At 38.0% G+C, this 22,059-nt stretch overlaps 1 protein-coding gene across 1 annotated transcript in view; it reads left to right on the top strand.

Annotated features, from left to right (window-relative positions):
• ADD3 (adducin 3) overlaps nucleotides 1–22,059 on the top strand; it is a 126,746-nt gene that overhangs the window by 99,206 nt on the left and 5,481 nt on the right. Inside the window, exons 2-12 of the mRNA XM_052660784.1 lie at nucleotides 807–1,030; nucleotides 11,953–12,091; nucleotides 13,801–13,952; nucleotides 14,955–15,035; nucleotides 15,881–16,030; nucleotides 16,498–16,641; nucleotides 16,754–16,852; nucleotides 17,976–18,158; nucleotides 18,715–18,972; nucleotides 20,530–20,649; nucleotides 21,084–21,170. Coding sequence (XP_052516744.1) covers nucleotides 836–1,030; nucleotides 11,953–12,091; nucleotides 13,801–13,952; nucleotides 14,955–15,035; nucleotides 15,881–16,030; nucleotides 16,498–16,641; nucleotides 16,754–16,852; nucleotides 17,976–18,158; nucleotides 18,715–18,972; nucleotides 20,530–20,649; nucleotides 21,084–21,170 — 1,608 coding nt within the window. The 5' untranslated portion in view covers nucleotides 807–835. The remainder of the gene's footprint in view (nucleotides 1–806; nucleotides 1,031–11,952; nucleotides 12,092–13,800; nucleotides 13,953–14,954; nucleotides 15,036–15,880; nucleotides 16,031–16,497; nucleotides 16,642–16,753; nucleotides 16,853–17,975; nucleotides 18,159–18,714; nucleotides 18,973–20,529; nucleotides 20,650–21,083; nucleotides 21,171–22,059) is intronic.

Genomic DNA, 22,059 nt, shown 5'->3' on the forward strand with positions numbered 1-22,059 from the left:
AGAAGCACCAGGTTAGATGGCTTCCTCAACTTCTAATACAGGCCATCACAGCCTGGGGCTGGGGGGATGGATGTTGAATGACTGTCCTGTTAATCTATCTACTGTTGATTGATTACGTGCTCAGTTGTAGCAAAGCCCAAATGAATCGTTTCCCTGGCATAAAACCAGGGATTATCCTGTCAGTAATAATTAAATGAATCAGCTGTCCCTGTGGTTTCTGAATAGCTTTTTATTGTTTCTCACTGGATTTAAAGTACTGTCTGTTGAAGTTATATAGTCTGGCAGCCTTAATAATTCCTGCATTTTCCCTGGAATTTACGGAATCATTTGAAAAATTTATAGCTGTTTCTCTCTCATATGTTAATAAGCTACATTCACTATAAAATTTAGTGATTGTTAAATATGGCCCAAGTTTGGTCTAACATAAAAGCATGAGTAAGAGAGAAAAGAGAATCTCCACTAACAGTAATCACTAATGAGGAAATTTTGCTGTCTTAAATGTGGCATTTTACTTTTGGATATTTTGATTATTGCTCCTTTAAAAAATCTATTTGGCAGTTGATGACATTGTTGTAATTGAACCACAAGTTTCTACTTGCTCTGAAAATATTCACTCTACAATTTAGCATTATAATCTATTTTTACCCTAATAAAAAAAAAGTGTCCTAGTATTTTTTGAAAAGCTTCTTTTTAAAGAAAATGGCCACTGTTACAGGGTAACAGTTCTGCATGACCAGTATAAAATTCAAATTTAATAATGAATTTATTATTAATATGATTGTCCTACTTTGTGTTTATTAATGCAGATAAGAAGGAGACGCAGCAGACGTGAAGCATGAGTTCAGATGCTAGCCAAGGCGTGGTCACTACTCCTCCCCCTCCCAGCATGCCTCACAAAGAGAGGTATTTTGACCGCATTAATGAAAATGACCCAGAATACATAAGGGAGAGGAACATGTCTCCTGATCTGCGACAAGACTTCAATATGATGGAGCAGAGGAAACGAGTTACTCAGATCTTGCAAAGTCCGGTGAGTCAAAATGATTTAATTTTTTTTTACTCTTTGGAAACCATGATACAGTGAGGTAGGAGGTATCTGCTTTTGGGTTAGAAGAGTGGTGTAGGAATGGGGACTGGTTGTCCCCAATTTTTCAGAGGCGAAATTAGCACCTAGTATATAAATTTAATTTGCAACACTCTATTGATAAACTAGCATCATCTTGGTGGTAACTTCTCTTGTGTGATTTCTGAGTGTAATGTTTCATTACAGGGAAACAAAAGATGCTACTAAATTCAAGGATTCCCATTTCAGACTGAGTATCTGTGAAGAACAGAAAGACATGAGTGAAGAGTTAGGAACCAAGAAATGAGTTAGATACACCCCGTGCACATATGTTCTTCCTTTGGGTATCTTGACAATCATAGGAATACTTAAGGTTTATGAAGATATCTGTCCTTTGGCAGCTTAATATTCCTACACCCTAATGTAGGTGCACATATGTGCATGCACACCAAACTAACTAGATTAAACATAGATTCTAACCTTAACTCAAGCTGAAAATTCTGTCTGCACAACAACATCCAGACTTTGTAAATCACATTCAAATGATTTAAGTTTCCTACACACCTTCAGTGGAATTGTAAAGGTCACATATAAGTGTTGGAAAATGAGTGAACAACATGATGTAACATGCAAATTGAATTCATAACTATATGTATAGTGAAGATCATGGGCCCCTTAAGCTAGAGTTCATATACATAAACACATGATGCCCAGGATAAGGCTGTATTAGATTTCCAACTTAGGTACTAAAATAAGCACCAAGACATAGAACTGCCTGAGGTGGCCCTGGTAAATCATTTTTGTTGTGCCCTTGTGGGTTTAATCACAGAGATTGAGTCCAAAGCCAAAGGGGAATTCCATTCCTGACTAATTCTCCTGTATCAGTGGCCTAGATAAAAGCAAATAGAAGTTATAAAAGCAATGCAGGCTTTCAGGAATTTAAGTATAGCTTAAATATAAAGCTACCCTTTTAAATAAACCCTTAAAGAAATCTTTCCCCAATGGAAAGGAGATTAACCAGAAAATTTTTCATGAGAGAGTAAATGTTCAGTGCCTTATTTTATGCAAACAACTTTCTGTATTTATAAATACTTGAAGGGCAAACTCTACTTTGAAGAACTAATTAGCCAAAGAATTACGGTAATATATAGGATAAAGTAACTGAAAGAATGAGATGAAGTTCAGATTTTGTTCAAGAGTAGATACCAAGATTTCTTTGGTTAATGCTCCAAAGAAAATCATTCAATTCTAAGTAAAGCTTTAAAGGGAAAAGTACCAAACTACATTTTTATGCCAGGGTTTTTAAAAAATAATTTTTCCATTAAACTAAGGCAACATAACTGAGATTACCTAATTTTTTTTTTTTTTTACTTGTGTATTGCCACTATAAGATTGGCTTAAAAATACCAATTTTCCTTATGCCTTGAGGAACTTAATGAAAGAATGGTAAAGGGCAGGTACATAGATTGTCATTTCCATAGCAAGAGTGATAATTGTGGATAGATCATTTTTTCCCTAGTTCTTTGCTCGTGAATTTAAAATCTTGTTTGTGAAAGACTTGGAAAAGTATATACATTTTGTCTTTCTGTCATGTTTTAGGACATGGCTTTCAAATTTCTTTTACTACAACAAACTTTTCACCAAAGGAAATGATATATGGTGGCCTGTATTACTAAAAAACAAAACTTAGCAGCTTAAAACAACAAGCTTTTATGATCTTATCATTTCTGTGAGTCAGGAATTCAGGAGCAGCTTAGCTGAATGGCTCTAGCTTAAGGTCTCATGAGTATCTGTCAGGGCTGCGGCATCTGAAGGCTTGACTGGGGTGGAGGTTTCCACTCTTTTAAGATAGGTCACTCACCTGGCTGTTGGCAAAAGGCTGCAGTTTTTTGCCGCATGAACCTTAACCTGAGGCTGTTTGAGTGCTCTCCCCATGAGGAAGTACCTCAGAGCAAAGAGGAGCCTGCAGTACCTTTTGTGACCTAATCTCAAACATTTCACACAATACTTCTGCCATATTTGTTAGTTAAGAAGTAAGTCGCTAAGTTCAGCTCATACTTGAGAGGAATGAAGCTCCACCTTTGGAGGGGAGGATTGTCCACTCTCTGATCACAATTTATTTTAAAAGCACCACAGTCTGCCATAATTTATCTACCTTCCTCCCACATGCAAAATGCACTCACCATCTCCTACTACCCCTGCAAAAATTTCATCCCATTACAACATTAGCCTGAATCCAAAACATCGACTTCTAAATCCGGTCCAGGTATAGGTAATCCACCTCAAGTGAAATTCCTTAAATATAGATCCTCTCAATCTATAGACCTGAGAACTGCCCTCACACACATCAGTGGTGGGACAAACCCAAAGCTAACTGCTATGGACATTCCTGTTCAAAAAGGGAGAAAATTGAGGGTACAGAGGAGTCACTGATTCGTAGCAATTCTAAAATCCATCTGGGCCAGTGTTTGAAAGTTCCCTTGATAAGAACTCAGTCCTTCTACTTAGTAGAAATGAGTTTCCCTGGCTCTTGGCTCTGCCCTCTGGGTTTTTGGTTCCATTCTCTGAATTACTCTTCCTTTTCCTTAAAAAGTAGCCTGTGTTTGTAGCTGTGTATTTTTCTCACCCTGCTTCCTTCTTGTAAAGGTTTTGGAGTTCAAAGACCTCTTTTCTTTTTGTACTCTCTTTGTTTCTTTAAGTCCAAGATTGTAATGTTTCTGTGAATATAATTTTCTTAAAAACTTTATGTGTCTCCTGTGAATATTGAGGTTCATTCTTTTAGAGAAAACCCATAACCAATGAAGATCAAAATCAAAGGTATTACTAGTACACGGTTGTAAGAAACAAATTTGTAAGCTTTCTATTTAAAATGCTGAGTTGATTTGGGAAGAAAGTAAATCAGGAAAGGAACTAATAAAAGCAAAGTATAATACTTTTTTTTTAATAACTGCTTACTGTGTACCAGGCAACTATTAAGTATTGAATCCTATTTAATCCTCAGAACAACTCAGTCAAAGAAGTATTACTGTCCCCTAGTTTCCAGATGAATAAACTGAAACTTAGAGCCATTAAATAACTTGCAGAAGTTTTTATACCCTTAGTTAAATAGCGGGGTGTGAATTTAAACTTGAAACTCACACCCTTTCCTGCTAGGCTTAAAGCATTCAATAACTATGAAAAAGTTCCACCCATGTTTTATTCTTCTTCAAATTCTCTTGCTCAAGAGGAGTTTCAAATCAAAAGACATTTTGGTGTCTGTAAATTTGGATGACAAACATAATGCCTTATTGCCTTGAGCTGAGAAAATAGAAGAGCAATCTGTCTCATCTCAACTCCAAATACTATTTCTTTCTAGAAATGTCATGGCCTTTTGACATAGTTTTTTTTAATTTTAATAAAGTATTTGTCTTAGAAATTAAGTGCTGGTGAATAAACTTACTTAGAGATTTTGTTAATGCACTCGAGAGAATCTACAAGTTTTCTTTGTCCAATATACTCCTTGTATATATGTCTTTGGAGACATATATGTGTCTTTGGAGACATATATGATTGCCCTTGTCTTAGAATGAAATATCCAGGGCAGACGGTTAGAACTTAATGATGGGCCTCATCAAAGTTAAAGAAAGGTGTAAATTGAGAACTTCAGAACATTGTAGATATTTAGTAAATTCTGAATACTTGGATGGACGGATATATGAATGGCTGAGTGGGTTTTGAGTCATTAAACACTTGAATGTTGTCCAATAAGTTCCTACTGAACTGTACGGCTTAAATGAAAAACAGTTGGCAAGTTTCAGAAGAAGAATGAAAGTTCTTAAAGTCATATCACTATCAAAGCAGTTAGACTTGTTGAGAGAAGTGTGTAATGTTACTCTGAAAGATAGGACAACAGCAGTGTAGATGTTGGTTGGTCAGGCCCATGACACACTAGCACCTTTTTTTTTAACTTTTTATTTTGTGTTGGGATATAGCCGATTAACCTGAAGTGACTTAGCAGCAGCATAGTTGATTAACAATGCTGTGATAGTTTCGGGTGTACAGCGAAGGGACTCAGCCATACATATACATGTATCCATTCTCCTCCAAACTCCCACCCAGGCTGCCACGTAACATTAAGCAGAGAATTCCATGTCCTATACAGTAGATCCTTGTGACACACTAACGTTTCTTAATAACAGGGCAGCATGTAATGCTTCAAACTTATTTTAAAGATAGGAGAAACTTCAAAGTCATATTGATGTTAGAATTTCCTATCACTATACTTAAGGCCTAAAATTTTAACAGGTCACCTTAGTTAGAATAAGTCAGAATTACCAAGATTTATCTGGTCACTTTGGGAGTTTCAAATGGAAGTATTCTTCATTAACTTTGTTAGCAATTTTATTAAAATGCCAGCTTTAAGAAAAGATATTATTCTAACCTTTAGCTCTATATTAATTACACGTAGATACAGGAGAACATCCAGAAGAAAATTTGGTTTATGTGTTTTTTCTCCTTTCAACAGGACCAGTGGTAATCTATTTCCAAATGAATACATTTCTTAATGGAGAAATTCTAAGTAAGTTTGTTATGCTCCTAATTCCACTTGAGGAGAGATCTAATAACATAATTGCAGGGTGCCCTGGGAGCAGCAAGTCTGTAATCTGTTTTCCTTTTTGCTCCAGTTTTTCTTTCTAGTAATTATTATGAGGTACAACACCCAGCTGTGGCTATTTAAAATCCAGCTCTGAGATTTATCAGTTTCTGTTAACCTGATTTTTGTAAGTTAGACATTACTTATAGGTCAGTCTGTATAATTTTTTTTAGCCTTAACCAAAACTATTGCATCATCAGTTTCTTTTATAAAATAGGTTCTTTCCTGTGATTTAAAAATAAAAATTATTTATTACCACTTTCTTCTGAACGTTCTTAAGGCAGAAGCCTTAAGATCTGATATTTCAAATTGCTCCTACTTTTGGCTTATAATATACATGAATATATTAGCTCAGTCGGTAAAGAAGCTGCCTGCAGTGCAGGAGACCCGAGTTCAATCCCTGGGTCAGGAAGATCCGCTGGAGAAGGAAATGGCCACCCACTCCAGTATTCTTGCTAGGAGAACCCCATGGACAGAGGAACCTAGCGGGCTACGTACAGTCCATGGGCTCGCAAGAGTCGAACATGACTGAGTGACTAAACCACCACCACGTGTGTATACTCTAAGTATACTCTTACCTTACACGAATCTCAAATCTCTGAATCCTTTGTTTTTACAAGTTTATTTTTATCCATACATTTATGAATTCAGAGTTATAGGATCACTCCCTTAACTGACAGGAGATGTACCAAATAAAACAGTATGAGAGTCAGAGAAGCCTTTAAAGTCACCCTCTCTCTAACTTAAACATTTTGCTTTTCACCTAGTGATTTTTTTTTTTAACCACACTTTTTTGGACATGTGTTTGCTGAGGGAGCTATCCCAACTATAATGTTCTGGGGACAAACCAAGTTTTCAAGTAGGATTTTGTTTAAATTGAAGAATTAAATGACTTTTCAAAAATTTACAACTTTCTGTGAAGATTCACTTCGTAGTTTAAAAAAAAAATGAATTTCTTCCCTTAGATGATGGACAGGCCTAATTACACAGGAGGAGTTTCTCATTCGAGCAACAGACTGATAAGACTGTTTTCTAGAGCTTCAGATTCCAGTGCTAATCACGTGTGAAATGGATCTTTCCTATCACTAACTCAGTTAAGATGAGATCAGATTCTTTGCTTTCTTTCCTTATATCTAGGAAAATACAAAGAAAAGAAGCTCTAACTTACCAACTATAATAATTCAGCACTGAACTGGCCACTCAGGGATTCTCTAGAAATAGGAAAAACGCAGTCCCAGCCATCAGATATTTAACTGCATAGTAGAGTAGAAAAAATAAGTCACAGTCCTGATAAAGCCCTGACTGCAGTGTAGGCAAATGTTAAAAGAATTCAGAGTGCAGTGGGAAGAGAAGAAATATGGAGGTCCCTCCTAACTTGGTGATTAAAGGAGAGACTTCAAGGAGAATGTGGTATTTAAAATGAGTGTTGAGTATAAAGGGTAAGAATTCATCTGGCGGAGGAACGGTAGAAGCCAGCTTTTCCATTTGGTGAAATACAATGAGCAAGGATAGAAAAACACATGTTGTGGATCAGAGTATGAGGTAGTAATGGGAGATACAGCCAAAAGCTGACCCAACAGACTGTAGGGATCCTGGAGTACCAGACTGTTGTGACCCAAGTTAGAAGTCAGCCCATTTTCTCATCATTTCTAGTTTTAATCTGCTTGTATCAATTTTTTGTACATGCATACAGTGCTTGTTTTGGATCTGGGCTCACCACCACTTAATTGCACTGTGACATTAGGAAACTCACTTAACTTGAGCTTCTCTTTCCTTGTTGGCAAAAGTGGACCTCACATGATGATTCTGACAGTTAAATAACATGAAGCATGTCGTGCAGTGCCTAGCACCAAGTAGATGACTGTTTTATGGAAATGTATGTACACAGGGTTAAATATAATACTGCTAATGTTTTATGCTTTCTTGACAACACTTTGAAAATTATAATCATCATTCATTAGACTATATTTTGGCATTTGAAGGCCCTAAAGAATCTATCACTCAGTTGGCATTCTGCCTTAGCGCATTCATGTCTTCAGGGTGTAACAACCCCCAGTACCCCCTCTTCTCTGTTTTTCTCCATGTGAGAAGGAAGATGGTTTATGCTGTAAAACCACATATGTGTGTGTGTCGTTTGATCTTTTAACCTGACTCTTCTAGCAGAGACCCTAGGGAATTGTTGGTTTAATCTGACTTCAGAAGCCCAGCATGTGATCTTGCTGCCCTACTTAAAAGTGAGTTTCTCATTCTGCTTTGATGGGAGAATTCCTAGCTGTAAGAGGGCAAGTTTTGGTACTCCAAGATCTGCTATATAATTTTTATTGCTTTATCTATCATTATAACCGAATGCTCTAATCTAGTCTGAGAGGTTTGCTCATGCTTCTGACCACAGCACACCTGCTGCCTTATTAGCTGTACAGACATACCTAAGAGATATTTCAGCTTCAGTTGCAGACCACCATAGTAAAACAAACATTGCAATAAAGTGAGTCACACAGATTTTGTGTGTTTATATTATACTATAGTCTATTAAGTGTCCAAGAGCATTGTGTCTTAAAAGAAAACAATGTACATACATTAATTTTAAAATAATGCTGTTGGATAAATGGCACTGTTAGACTTGCTCTGCACAGGGTGGCCACACACTTTCAATTTATTTAGAAGAAAAAAACACGGTATCTAAAAAAGCACAATAACTGAAGTACAGTAAAACAAGGCACACCTGTAACTGGATTCAGTGACACAACTCGTCTCTGATACAGTTAGGCAGATATCCTATACCTGCGTGAGAGTTAGAGATTTGAATCAGTATTACATTTACTTATTAGCTATGCAACCACAAGAAGTAATTGCCTGCTTCAGGACTTTATTGTGAGATTCAAATGAATCAACTGTAAAGGATTGTTTTATTAATAATGAATTTTAGTAGGAACATGATTAACTATCCACCATAAAGACAAACAAAATTTTTATTTTTTAACATAATATTTTAATGAAAGCTTAATATGTTTATTGATAAAATTTTAAAGCCAGCTGAAACAGTTTTATATCATTAGTAAGTTTTATACTAACAGTTTTATGACTGAGGTAATTATCTGAACAATATTTCAAAAATATTTGCAACATTAAGAACTGAGTTATAAATGTTCATGACAAAAAATATTAAATCTTCTGGAATCAAAGAATTCATATCTGTTGAAGCACTGTCAACTATATGAAAAAGCTGGGAACATTTCATTTACTTTGAAAATTATTTTCTTCTCCTGTACTGCATAGAAGCTACTCACTAGCCTTAAAGGGGAAATTCATATATTTATCTTAATTTCAGAAGGGCGTACGCATTCCTCTATGACACCGTGGATCATCTCAAAGCTTTAGGATGGTACTCACTATCTTATGGGATAAATGGAAGTTTGTTTAAAAAGGCATTTTCACTGATGAAAAAAGCATTTGACCTGAGTCCTTGTCTCTGACATTTACTAGCTCTGTGACCTTGAACAAACGTTTCAACCTTTCTTATTTAGCTTTCTCAATACACCCAGCAGAAATTTCCCATCAGGACTGTAAATAATTGTGATTCTCTTGAGCAACTACTTGGTTTTGTTTTTGTTTTTTCTTAAAACCATTGTAAATCAGCATACTGAGTAATTGTCTTGATTCATGTTGGCTGCTGGAAACTTTAGATAAAAATTGGCCCATCTCTAACAAATGATACAATTTTATAGTGTGCTCTTTGTATCTCACCCTCATTCCTGGCTCAGTCTAACCTCCATATGCTTATTTTCTCTTTAGCTTGATTTTTTTACTGATATTTATTTTTGTGTCATTTTAAATGGAATCTACCTTAAATTCTTGCTGAAACAACGTAAGGTGCAGTATTCAATAAAATAAATAATGCCTACTTCTCAGAGCTATTGTGATACATATAGTAGGTATAATTTTTTTTTCTCACTGAATCAAAGAATATTGGTTATAGCTTCTTTGAATTGAAGCAGGTTAAATAGAGTTTGATTTTGAAGGGAAGATAAAGTTTCAAAAGAACAGATTGGCCCATTGCCAGATGTCTAGAAGTTTTTTGTAGTTTATATAAAGATAAATGAGTATGTCTGGAAGATTCTTTTCCTTTCAGCCTTAAACATGTTAAAACACTCATGTTAGCCATCAGTATGAAGGTGCCCATCTATCTTATATGCAGCTCACAGCCGTTTTATGTTCACAAGGTCTTAGAAATATATTAATGGAGTTTTCTGATAAGTATAATGTGTCTTTGTCAAGGATATTTTATACGATAGTATCTCTGGTTTAAATCACATACTTAAATGAACTAGATAAAAGTCAATGGAGTTAGATGGTTAGAATTTTTTTATAATTATGCCAAGGATTTGTGTTTAACAAGGAAAAAGGAAAACCATGTTTAACTGGTATAAACTGCACTATGAACTCAGAATTCAAATATGGTCACAACTAGTATTTTTTAAATTAATCATTCAAGCAGCATCTTTCTCTTGGAATTTTTGCTTTCCCCTAAATTGTCCCAAGAACTTAAAAGTGGTTTACATAGTCCAGAAAGGTTCATCAGTGATTTCCATATCCATGCTGTGGTGTGTGGTACACATGTCTGCGTCTATAAGAGAGCCACACCAGAGTCTGTTCAGTCCACCACTGACTGCCGTTGCCCCTGCCTCTCCCTGCCACATGGTGGTGTTGTTGAAACCCTTGCGCAACAGGAGATGCAGGTTCACTGCTGACTCAGATGCCTCTGCAGGCCACCACGGTGCAACAGGGAAGAGGGACCTCCTACGCTCTTCCCGAGCTAAGTTCAGTTAAGGTGTTCTTTGGTGCTCCATGGTTGAGCTCCCAAGATTACAGTTATTAACACTTAGCTCTTTGAATTCACATCACAGATGCCTTTCAACTGTTTTCTAAAAACAATGCAAGCATGAGTCAGGGCTAGTTCTAATATGTATTACCACCTCGTAGCCTTACAACCACATTTCCCTTTCAGCATGAGCTTCTATGCTGTTATCTAAATTTTTAAAAAACATTCTTCCTTCTGAAAACCTCTGAGATGTATTCAGCCATCTCTAAACAAGGCTCCATCTAAGCAGCCACTCCAGGAGATTGTATTCCCAGTCTTACAAGGAAGACTACTCACAGGGACTCAAAGGAGAGTCACTCTTCTCGGGAGAATTTCCCAGTGATCTCTGTGGTGTTTATACCTGCTCTCTTGGAGGAAATGATTACAAAGCAGTATATTCTGCCTTCTCCCTCTTAAGTGAAGTGGGAACAAACTGAATATACTTTCCAGCAGGGCATTCTGCTACACATGTAACTAATCTCAAATGGAAGAGCAAGGTCTGGATAATTTACATTGCAAGAGCCTTCATGTTTAAAGTGAACGAATATAGACATGAGCAAGAGAATATATGATTAATAAACTAAGTGTTGGTTGAGTGTGATAGAAATACAAAGCCAGCTAATTCAACTAATGTGAAGGATTGGGGGATTTTTCAAATGATGAATTATATTAGCAACTCAAAACATACTGGAATAAAAACTGTTCTTTTAATATTCAGTGTTTTTATTTGTATAAATACTGTCTGCCACACTTACATCCCCCTTCCCAAAAAGAAGAAAAGCAGAGCTCCAAAACAGGAACATTTAGTACCCGGAATTGGGAGAAAAGTTCTTTCTTTAGCATAGTGTTGCAGAGGGGAGTAATCAGCTGCCTGCTCTTTATGAGTTTGTTTTCATAGTTTATAGAGCTAAGGAATTGCCATGGAAATCATAAAATGGAAGCCTTGATTTACTACGTCTTAGTGAAGACTTTTGCTGGGAGTTGCTATAGTCAGGCATGTTCCATTCAGATAAGGAGTCTATCCTAACCTAGATAATGAGCTGCTGGGCAAGGAATGGGTCTCTTTTTACATCAGACTATACTGGGTGCTCTAGTTGCATATTATTAACAGAGTTGCCTTTACCCGTGCCTTCGTATTGTGGATGTTGTAATAGCTCATTTTCTTAGGCATTAAGAATGCCTAATGATTTTCCATCCCCTGAAAGCAAGCTTCTTGCAGCTGCTTCCAGTGTTTTAATTTTCTTATTTTGTGCTTTGTATTTGTTTTTAAATAGTGTAAATGAAAGTTATTCCAGAGAGGAATGGGGGAATGATTGATTATATCAGAGCAAGTTATGTTGGGGTCATTCTGCTCCACGTGACATGCATGTGCTCAGTGATTACTTTTGTGTATTACAGGCCTTTCGGGAAGACCTGGAATGCCTTATTCAAGAACAGATGAAGAAAGGCCACAATCCAACTGGATTACTAGCGTTACAACAGATTGCAGATTACATCATGACCAGTTCTTTTTCGGGCTTTACTTCACCTCCCCTCAGTACGTCAGTTTTGTAAAGTTTGAAAAATTGTAATTTCATCTCCACTTTGAACAGTGTACATTTCTAGCCGCATGTTCTGATCTGGCTCAGTACTTTAGTTTATAACATCTAATACTTACAGTAACATAGTGTTAGGGTCTCTTACTTTTTCATACCAACCAGACATTTACTAGACTTTGGGAGGATTACAAAATAGTTATAAAATGTGCTCCATGCCCCAGATAAACACATATTTGAGTTGAGGAGACATACACTGAATGCACAAAAGATTAAAACTGCAAGGTAACTTAGAGGAGAAACATTACAAAGCAACTCAAAAGAAATTGTCTACTGACTTTTTCTAAGTCATCTTGCTATGAACTCAGAGTTGGAATGGATTATGGGGTGAAGTGGACCAAAAGAAGTTTATGAAAGAAGAGAGCTCAACTAACCAGACTTTAAAATGATTGAGCAGTAGCAGTTAGAACTTGATGTAAAAGAGGTGTTGGCACATTTTATCCATTCAACAGGCCTTTACAGAGAGCGCCAGTTTGGTGGACTGAACACTGTAAGGATGCCAAGAGTCATAACTTGCTGAGTTCAAGCACTTAACGTCTCAGAGAGAGACATGCACAGAACTGACTGCTGTACCTGGGCAGGTACAGAATCCTAGACTTCAGGGACTTTTCTTTTCCTCCTCTTTCTTTCTTTGCTACTTCCTTTTTTTCTTTTTTGTTAAAGATTTACAAGTATGAGTTCAGTGAATTCAAGTACTTCCCAAATAGAGGAATGGCATGCAAAGAGACATGACGGTGGGAGTGCACAAGGTGTGGGTAGAACCCAAGTGGGTCAGTATCTTGGCACACACACGCTGCTTAAAGAAGTTTTGAAAGAGTCCCAGAGTGAGTGATAAGTGCTTGAGCTAGAGTAGTGGTTGTGGGAATGAGAACAGAGAGATCAGTGAGAAGGGCATATAGCCAAGGAAGGGGAGAGAAGACTTCTCAACAGGTTTGAATGTGATGGCGGGGGTGGCAGGTCAGTGGTGAGAGGAACGATGAGTTCCAGCGTCGCTCACTCTTCCCACTTGGGAGAAACTGGAAGAGTGAAAGATTGAGCTAGTTGATCCACTTTTTCTATAATACTGATTATCTGACATGTGCCATGCACCCTAACAAGAGTATGTAGGGCTAAGGGCCAAGAGGCCCACAGTAGTACCACACAGACCTGGAGAAGAAGTCTAGGAAAGAGGTGGGTAATGGTAGCCAGGAGAATGAAGACAGTAAAAGTTGAATTTAGTGATTGGGTCATTAGAGGTTGAGACTAGTTTTTGTTGCTTGGTGAGGGCAGAAACTAGACTACCGTTTAATTGCATTCTTAAATATTTTTTGTTTGAATAAAAGTCAAAGAGGTAAGGTAGCTTTTTTTAGATCTTATCAGCTATTACCATTTGGATCATGTGACCATATTCCCACCCATGGTATGAGCCTAACTCCCTAACATCACTCCCTACCAAGTACTAGATGAAACAGCAAGGCAATAGCTGATACATATTTTCACTCAGTGTGCTTCCCTAGAGGAAGATAAGCTAATGCAACGTTGTGTGGGCTGGTAAGTTTCAGATCATCATTTACAGGCTGGGACACTCCCAGACTCAGGCTGCTTTCTGGCAACTAATGTTCAGGTAAGGAATTATTTGACCTGAATCTCTCTCCCCAATTTTTGCTCTTAGGTCTCGGCATGGTCACACCTATCAATGACCTTCCTGGAGCAGATACATCCTCATACGTGAAGGGAGAAAAGCTTACTCGTTGTAAACTTGCCAGCCTGTACAGACTTGCAGACTTGTTTGGATGGGCCCACCTGACAAATACATACATCTCAGTGAGTCCTTCAGCTTTCAGTTCCTTTTTTTAAAATCCCAACTTGAAGGCAACTATGCTCTCCTCGCCTTTACTCAGAAGTCCAGTTTTTAAACCTTGTTCTCTGAATGTAGCATGCTGGACCACAACCTCATCCTGATTTAAACCTTATCTTTGAGAGGCTACAGTTAACCCCAACTTTCTTCTCCACTTATTACCTGTGTTTCTTTAATTCAGACCAGTCACAGAATCTATCTGAAAAGAAATCCTCATGGCAGGATTTTCTCTCTGTGTATTAATTATATCTGAGAGCCAGTGATTTTTTTTTTTTTTTTTTTTAATGCTTTAAAAAGCATCTGGGGCAGGGAAAGTAGAGGAGACAAAGATTTCCTCCTTGGTCTTTATTTTTTAAATATATTTTCCCCATTCTTCATCATTATCTTGTTTTCCTGTTGCCACACTTGGAAACAAGACAATATTTGGAAGCAAAAGGTATGGAAATAATGTGTGATGAAAATGGCACAGATATGAGATACAATCTTCCTACGACTTTTCATTCCTTCCTCCAGCTGTTCCTTGGTTTCCCCTTTCTTTTCCACCTTAATTCCTTCCTAGGAAGAGATTTTTTTCTCTTTCCTTTGCCTGTTTCCCCTTAATTTCCATAATGTAAATCAAAATTATAGTCATATCTCACTGGGTTGAATAATATTGGCATTCATTTATCCTGAGATGAGCTGACCCTAAACAACCTTAGAACTCCCAAAATAACACTTTCGGTAAGGCCAGTAAATGAAGACCTGATGTCAGAATGTCAGAATTTTTTAGCAAGTATTGAAGGCTTGAGGGAAGAAAACTTTTCAAGGCAAGTTTCATGTTGCACGCCTTTAATTTCTGCTTTGTCCACCCCCCCACACACCCAGATATCTTACAGTTATTCATTATGAGTATATTCTTAGTCATGTTTACAGTGTGAAATATAAACACCTCCTAGTAATTCTGTTTTGTTTTGTTTTGTTTCTCCCAGGTAAGAATAAGTAAGGAGCAAGACCACATAATAATAATTCCCAGAGGCCTGTCTTTTTCTGAAGCCACAGCCTCCAATTTGGTACAATTTTCATTCCTATGTTACTTTTTCTGTGCTTCTTTGTGCTTTTCTGACAGCTTTTAGCTTTTAGTATTGGACAGAACAAGAAGAGGTATGGATGGAAAAACATTCACTAGTGAACAGGGAAGAATTTGGAAAGTTAATGTTGGTTTTTTAAAGAACTTTAGGCTTCAAGAAAAACAGGCTGGTTGAAGAGCCTAATAAGTGAATTGGTCTAATCAATAAACCTAGTCATGTTTTGAAGAGAATCTTTTGATTTTTTTTTTTCTGTACTATAATTTGCTTAAACACACACACACAAAGTCTGTATGTTTTATAGGTAGATTTAAACAAAGTTCAGTTGGTGTGAGTGTAGGGTGTGACATTCTAGCATTTATTTTTTCATACTTGTACTCTGGAGCACTGTCACTGCCCTCTAGGGCGGTAGGAACTTTGTTGATTCTAGTGCTATAGTGTTAATTAGCAAATGGACGTTTTCCAGCGAGTTCAGTAAACGCCAGACCTTCAGCGAAGAGCTGAAGTTATTCAGTCTCTTAAAAACTGTACTTCTTGCTAAATGCTATTTTGTTGCAGACTACATGTTGTAAATAAAATTCCGTGGGAACAAAGCAACACCCATTCTTTCACAGTAGTTTGTGGCAGCTTTTCTCCTATGGTGGCGGAGTTGAGTAGTTGCAACAGAGGTCCGCAAAATCTAAAATGTTTGCCTTCTGGCTTTTGACAAAAAAGTTTGCCACCCCCCACCCCACCCCAACTCCAACCCCACCCCACCCCAGTTTAGCTGTGGAACACCGGAAACTTTAGTGCTTGTGTACCAATTAAGTATGTCTTTCTGATTTTTCCAGGTGAAAGTCAATATAATAGGAGAAGTGGTTGATCAGGGAAGTACTAATTTGAAAATTGACCATGCAGGCTTCAGTCCCCATGCTGCAATATATTCAACACGTCCTGATGTTAAGTGTGTGATACACATCCATACCCTCGCAACGGCAGCTGTAAGTCACTGAAGGGCCAAAACCAACAGTGACCCTGGGAAGTGTGTCATTTCCATGGCTTTCCTTCCATGATACTTTATAATCATTCTTTCAGACCCCACCCTTTGAAGTCATTTTCAAAGTATTAATCATCTGCATAAGAAAGCAAAAGGCCCTTTGGACTAAGTGCTACTGTTCTAGCAAAAAACTGGAGAGAGCATTTGCATTTTTTAATGAATCAGTTTAATAATTGCGTCATTGAATTCTTTAGCGCAAAGCTTCTTTCCTAATATCTGGCACAGCATGTAAATAGAATCCCCAAGTTCTTTTCTTTCTCTTGAAGAAGCAAAGAACTAAAATGGGAGGAGTCTGGAGTGCTGAGCACAGTGAATTGGCCAGTGCTGCCTGAGCTGACTGAAGAATCCACTTCCTGTGAAGGTGTAATCAGTAACCAAATGTGTTATCTTGGCATGAACCCGATCAAATAGGTGTCCTCCATGAAGTGTGGGATCCTTCCAATTTCTCAAGAGTCCCTGATCCTGGGAGATGTCGCCTATTATGACTACCAAGGGTCACTTGATGAACAGGAGGAGAGAATTCAACTGCAGAAAGTTCTGGGGCCAAGTTGTAAGGTGTGTAGTAGAGTCTCTATCAAAGGAGCTATTTTTGTTGCTGTTACTGTTGATGAAAGCAGTGTGAGCTATGCCAGTTATTTAAAGTGATTGCTTTGGGATTCTATTTTAGGTGCTGGTACTCAGAAATCATGGTGTGGTAGCACTTGGAGAAACAGTCGAGGAGGCTTTTCATTACATTTTTAATGTGCAGATAGCCTGTGAGACTCAAGTAAGGAAACCTTTACCCCTCCCCCTGCCTTTTTTTGCTTTATTATCTGTTGGGTTGGGTATTATGTTTACTTATTTCCAGAGTTCTATCAGTTGGTGGCTTTTTGTTTTGTTTTGTTTTGTCTTAAGAGAAGTTGTGCTTCACTTGAGTAAAAAGGGTCAACTGAGTATCTCTTGAATTGAAAACAGGAAGAAAGAAAATTAAAATTCATGTACAGACACATACACCAAATCTAAGGGCTTCATAAACATAATTTTCTTCATAATCCTACTTTTCAAGACGGTGTAGTTGCACATTGCTCCCTTTTCACCCTCTAGCGGTGTGGTGCTAATTGAGGAGCAAAGATGACTGCCATTTATCAAAGATCAGCTGTGTTGTGGTCACTTTTATAAAAAAGGGTAAGAGCAACACCAGAAATTTTAGGAGCTCATGCAATTTCCAGACGTTCCACAGCTTCAGCCTCATTATTATAATGGATTAGATATTTATCAACCCCAGAGAAGCTGGGTGTATTTAACAGCCCTAATTTCCCCCCTTTAAGAAAAACCAAGCAGATTCTCTTGAAGCAAATGGTAAGAATCTGAATTTATTGGAAGGGCTGCAAAAAGGAGGGGAGAGAGGCGGTGTACTTTTCCTACCAACTTTAACTTAATAACCAACTTTTTTTTTTTTTTTTGCTTTAATGGTCAGTCTTCTCAAATGAGGCTATGAAAAGCTTCATTATATTGAAATAACGAGGTGACTTCTGCTTCAGTATTCTTAAATTCACAATATGGTGTTTATATTCCTTTAAAATTATAACTTTCAACAAAAGTTTAAACTGGACAGCCATGGGAAAACTGCAAGGAAAGAACTTTAAAATTTGGCAAGAGAGTTCAGTTTCTTGAAATATGTTAAAGGGTATGGCTCTAAATGTGTTTTCCATCAGGGAGGGTCAGAGCCCTGGAAGGTATGGATAGATGGAAAAGCTCCTAAAGCTGCCTGCTTTCGCAAGTTTTCTTTGTTGGTAGCCTGAAGACATGTTACAGATACTTGCAGAATCAAACTTGTGCCCTTTACAAAGTGAAGTGCTCGTTCCAGTCTTTCCAGTTCTGTGCTTCTAATACTGTGCCGTCAATTACAGGTGCGGGCACTGGCGGGGGCAGGTGGGGTAGACAATCTGCTTGTGCTGGACCTTCAGAAGTACAAAGCTTCCACTCACACTGTAGCGGCATCTGGAGGAGGAGGAGTGAATATGGGTTCCCATCAAAAGTGGAAGGTTGGCGAGATTGAGTTCGAAGGGCTGATGAGGACTCTGGACAACTTGGTAGGTAAAAAATTGACGGTGAACTTGATTTCATGTTTCCAGATTTAGGACCAAGTGTCCCCTCCTCCCTGTGGTTTGGGAACATGCTCATTACTCCTCTGGGAGCAGTGTGACCCTAGGAAGGAACTTGGTGTATTTTAAGAATTGGGGAAATAGGCAACTGTCATCTTATCTTAGATTTTTACCCTCTTCCGCTAAGAGTCAGAAAGTAGATTGCCTTCAGACCCAGGAACAAAGACTTAAATGAGCACTGAGATTTGGCCTCCGGAAAACCAGTTTATATCTTGGAAAGTGTTTCTGGTCAGCAGTTTTGAAATTACCTTTGTCAGAAATAGTTGTGTGAGTGGAAATTGCTTTGTCAGCTGAAATCAATTTTAACTAGATCTTGAAATTTGCTTAACTTCAACTCTAGTGTTATGTGGCAGTTATGTGGAGTTTGGAAGGATTTCCCCTGTTTGTTTTTCAGCAAAAGAATCATTTGTTTAAAGAATTAGCCTCTAAATGCTGTGTTTGGGACAAGTTTGATTGCTTCAAATGTGGTTTCTCCCTCCCCCAGGGATATAGAACAGGCTATGCTTACAGGCACCCTCTCATTCGAGAAAAGCCGAGGCACAAGAGTGATGTAGAGATACCAGCCACTGTGACTGCCTTTTCTTTCGAAGATGATACAGTGCCCCTCTCACCTCTCAAATACATGGCACAGAGGCAGCAGCGTGAAAAAACGAGATGGTTGAACTCACCAAATACCTACATGAAAGTGAACGTGCCTGAGGAGTCTCGGAATGGGGAGACGAGCCCCAGGACCAAAATCACAGTATGTCCCTACTTAACGTGGTTTGCCTAGTTACTGATGAACTGAATGGTCTGTTTTGAAACTATTGGGAAAGTAGAATATAATATTAATAATATGACTATAACTTATTACGTAACATTTGTGCAAGGCACTTTGTTCCACGTGCCATACATAAATTGTCTCATTAATTTCTCCTACTATGGAGAGGATGCTGTTTTTCTCCTCCATTTTATAGATGAGAAAACTGAAGCACAGAGGGATTAACTAACCATCTGTGAATGGTAGAATCAGAGTTTGAAAGCAGGCAGTGTGACTCTGGAGCCCAGTTCTAACCATTGCATGATAACTGCTTTATAGTGTATAGTGTACTCATGAACCAGAACTATAATAGTTGTCAACTCCTGATGGTGCCAAGTTTTGCTACCCTTAGGCAAGATCTTGTAGATAAGGAAACAGGTAATCCTAAACTTTGCAGCGTTTTGTCTCAGATTTGGCTTAATTTTGGAGTGCTTATCATTATCATTAAATATTCTGTAGGTACTCAGAATTAGTTCATCCTATCATACAAATCAGTAGTAGTCAATATGGAAATACCTAGGCATCAATGTTTTTTATCTAGTCAATATGATTTCTTATCTCCTAGTAAAAGAACATATGTTTCCTAGAATTAATTTTCTTGAAAGGAACTAATGGCTGGTCATCATTAATCTTGATAAATATTATCCTTCTTTGAGGGATATGATGGATAAATGAGAATTATATAAGGCTCTTCCACGCCTATGGTGCCATTATACTATAGATTACTACCAGATTATCCCCTTTGCAAAATGCTAGTCAGGGGCTTGGCTCATTCTGTCAGCCAGAATTTAAAAATGCAATCCTAAAAACTAAATCCTAAGAGATGTCTTGAGTCCTTTTTGATGACTTCTTAGCTGTCATCACATGATAAAACTTCAGTGCAGGTGGCAACTCTAGATGTGAGTCAGTGTGAGAAGCTCTATATGCTTGAAATATTTTCACCGCCATGTTTAAAATGCCAAAAGGAGAAAATTTAAATAGCTGCATAATTTAGTGTTTTTCATGGTATCGACATGGCGTTGATCCTCCCGGCCGCCGCCCCTGGCCTCAGGCGTGGGGTGGCTCCTCCCGGCCACTGCCCCTGGCCATGGGCGCCAGGTGGCTCCTCTCGGGAGCCATCTCTGGCCTTGGACGCGGGGTAGCTCCTCTCGGCTGCTGCCCCTGACCTCAGACTCAATGGATGTGAATCTGAGTGAACTCTGGGAGTTGGTGATGGACAGGGAGGCCTGGCGTGCTGCAATTCATGGGGTCGCAAAGAGTCGGACACGACTGAGCGACTGAACTGAACTGATGGTACCGACATTTGTTTGTTTTTAAGTGAATGCTAATTCTAACTAGTATGGGAGATATACTAATTTACCACTAAAAACTGCTTAATGAAATTCTTTAACATATTAGCAGCGTATGCCCCCACCCCCTTGAGTCAATAAACAGTTGTCAAAAACCTATCGTATTTCCTTAATACAAAGCTTCATTCTAGAAAATTTTTGGTTTTTTTAGTGGATGAAAGCAGAGGACTCTTCTAAAGTTAGTAGCGGAACACCTATCAAAATTGAAGATCCAAATCAGTTTGTTCCTTTAAACACCAACCCAAATGAGGTACTAGAAAAGAGAAATAAGGTAAGACATGGTCTTCTGTGGCTGGAGGAGGCATTTTTATGCTGTTTTATGTTTAAATCGCTAGTGACTGAATCTGATTAATGCTAAGTTTAGAGGTTTGAGTACAAAAGAATTTGCAATTTAATTCTGTATAATTTTAGCTTGTATGGAATACCTCCAGCTCTTTTCCAGTTTCTGATAAGAGGGCTATATGGGGAAGAAGTGTTAGACATATTTCTGCTGTATTAGTGAAAAATGTAGCTCTCTAACACTGAAAGACAATAGGAAATCTCATGTCAAGAAGAATGGAGGAGATTAATGTGAGTTGTTAGAATGGTAAAAGAGAGCTTTATGGAGGGGGAATTAAAGCAGCCCTTACCCGGGGTGGTCAAGTAGTAAGCCAAAGGTCACCTGCAGAGTTGCCCCCAAGAACTTCTTACTGTTTTTCAATTCAGATTCGAGAACAAAATCGATATGACTTGAAAACAGCAGGACCACAGTCTCAGTTGCTTGCTGGAATTGTTGTGGATAAGCCGCCTTCTGTAAGTCCGTGAAGCAGTATGATCTTTGTTTTCCCAGTAATTTCTGCTTTTTAAATACGAGTAATTGTTTTTACTAAAGTTAATACAAACACAAGTTAAAAAGTCAGATAATCCACAAGACTTAAAATGTCACTTTCAGTTCCCAATTTCTAGGGACAAGGATTTTATTCTAGCATTTACTTTGGTTTCTAAAGAACATCTTTATTCTCCTTCTTGATTTATCAGTTTTAGACCAGTTTTATTTCATCAAATCTACTTCAACACCTATTAGAAGTACCATTGTTTTATATATCACTAAAAGAGATACAAATGCTGACATTTATAATTGTTAAGAAACCAATGATAAGTTGAATACCAATTTCAAGATGAGAAATTGTGAGAGAAAAACACATCTTAGAATTAATGAAAGATAATAGTGACTTCTTTTATGGATGGTGAGGATTTAGCCTATTTACACAAGGCTTCCCGTTTGCATTCTCCCAGTTAGGTTGTATCACGATGTTTTGTCTAGGTAGCTTTCAGGGTTTGTATTTTTAAATGCTTACTGCTGAGCCAGGTGGTACTCCAAGATGACATTTCTTGGACATTTCTTTCTTAGACAACTTTTCTGCCCCCGGAGGAAAAGCTGCTTGCTTTTTTTCATTGGCTTAGTATTTGGGATACATTAGGCTTAGTTCTTCCCAAACTTTTCTTAATATTATTTTTCATAGAGTCAAAGGTAACAGGTAATCTCTCAGGTCCAGCTCTTTGTCACTGTCATTAGGGTCCAGGTCTCGGCTAGCTGCTCTTTAGGCCAGATATACTGGCTCATCCTGAGGTTCCTGTGCTTCTCACTGTGTGGTTCTGCTTCCTGCATTCTGTTTATGATGGTGTGCTTTGTAGCAGATTT

Source organism: Budorcas taxicolor, chromosome 23, assembly GCF_023091745.1.
Source record: "Budorcas taxicolor isolate Tak-1 chromosome 23, Takin1.1, whole genome shotgun sequence".
Lineage (NCBI taxonomy): Eukaryota > Metazoa > Chordata > Mammalia > Artiodactyla > Bovidae > Budorcas > Budorcas taxicolor.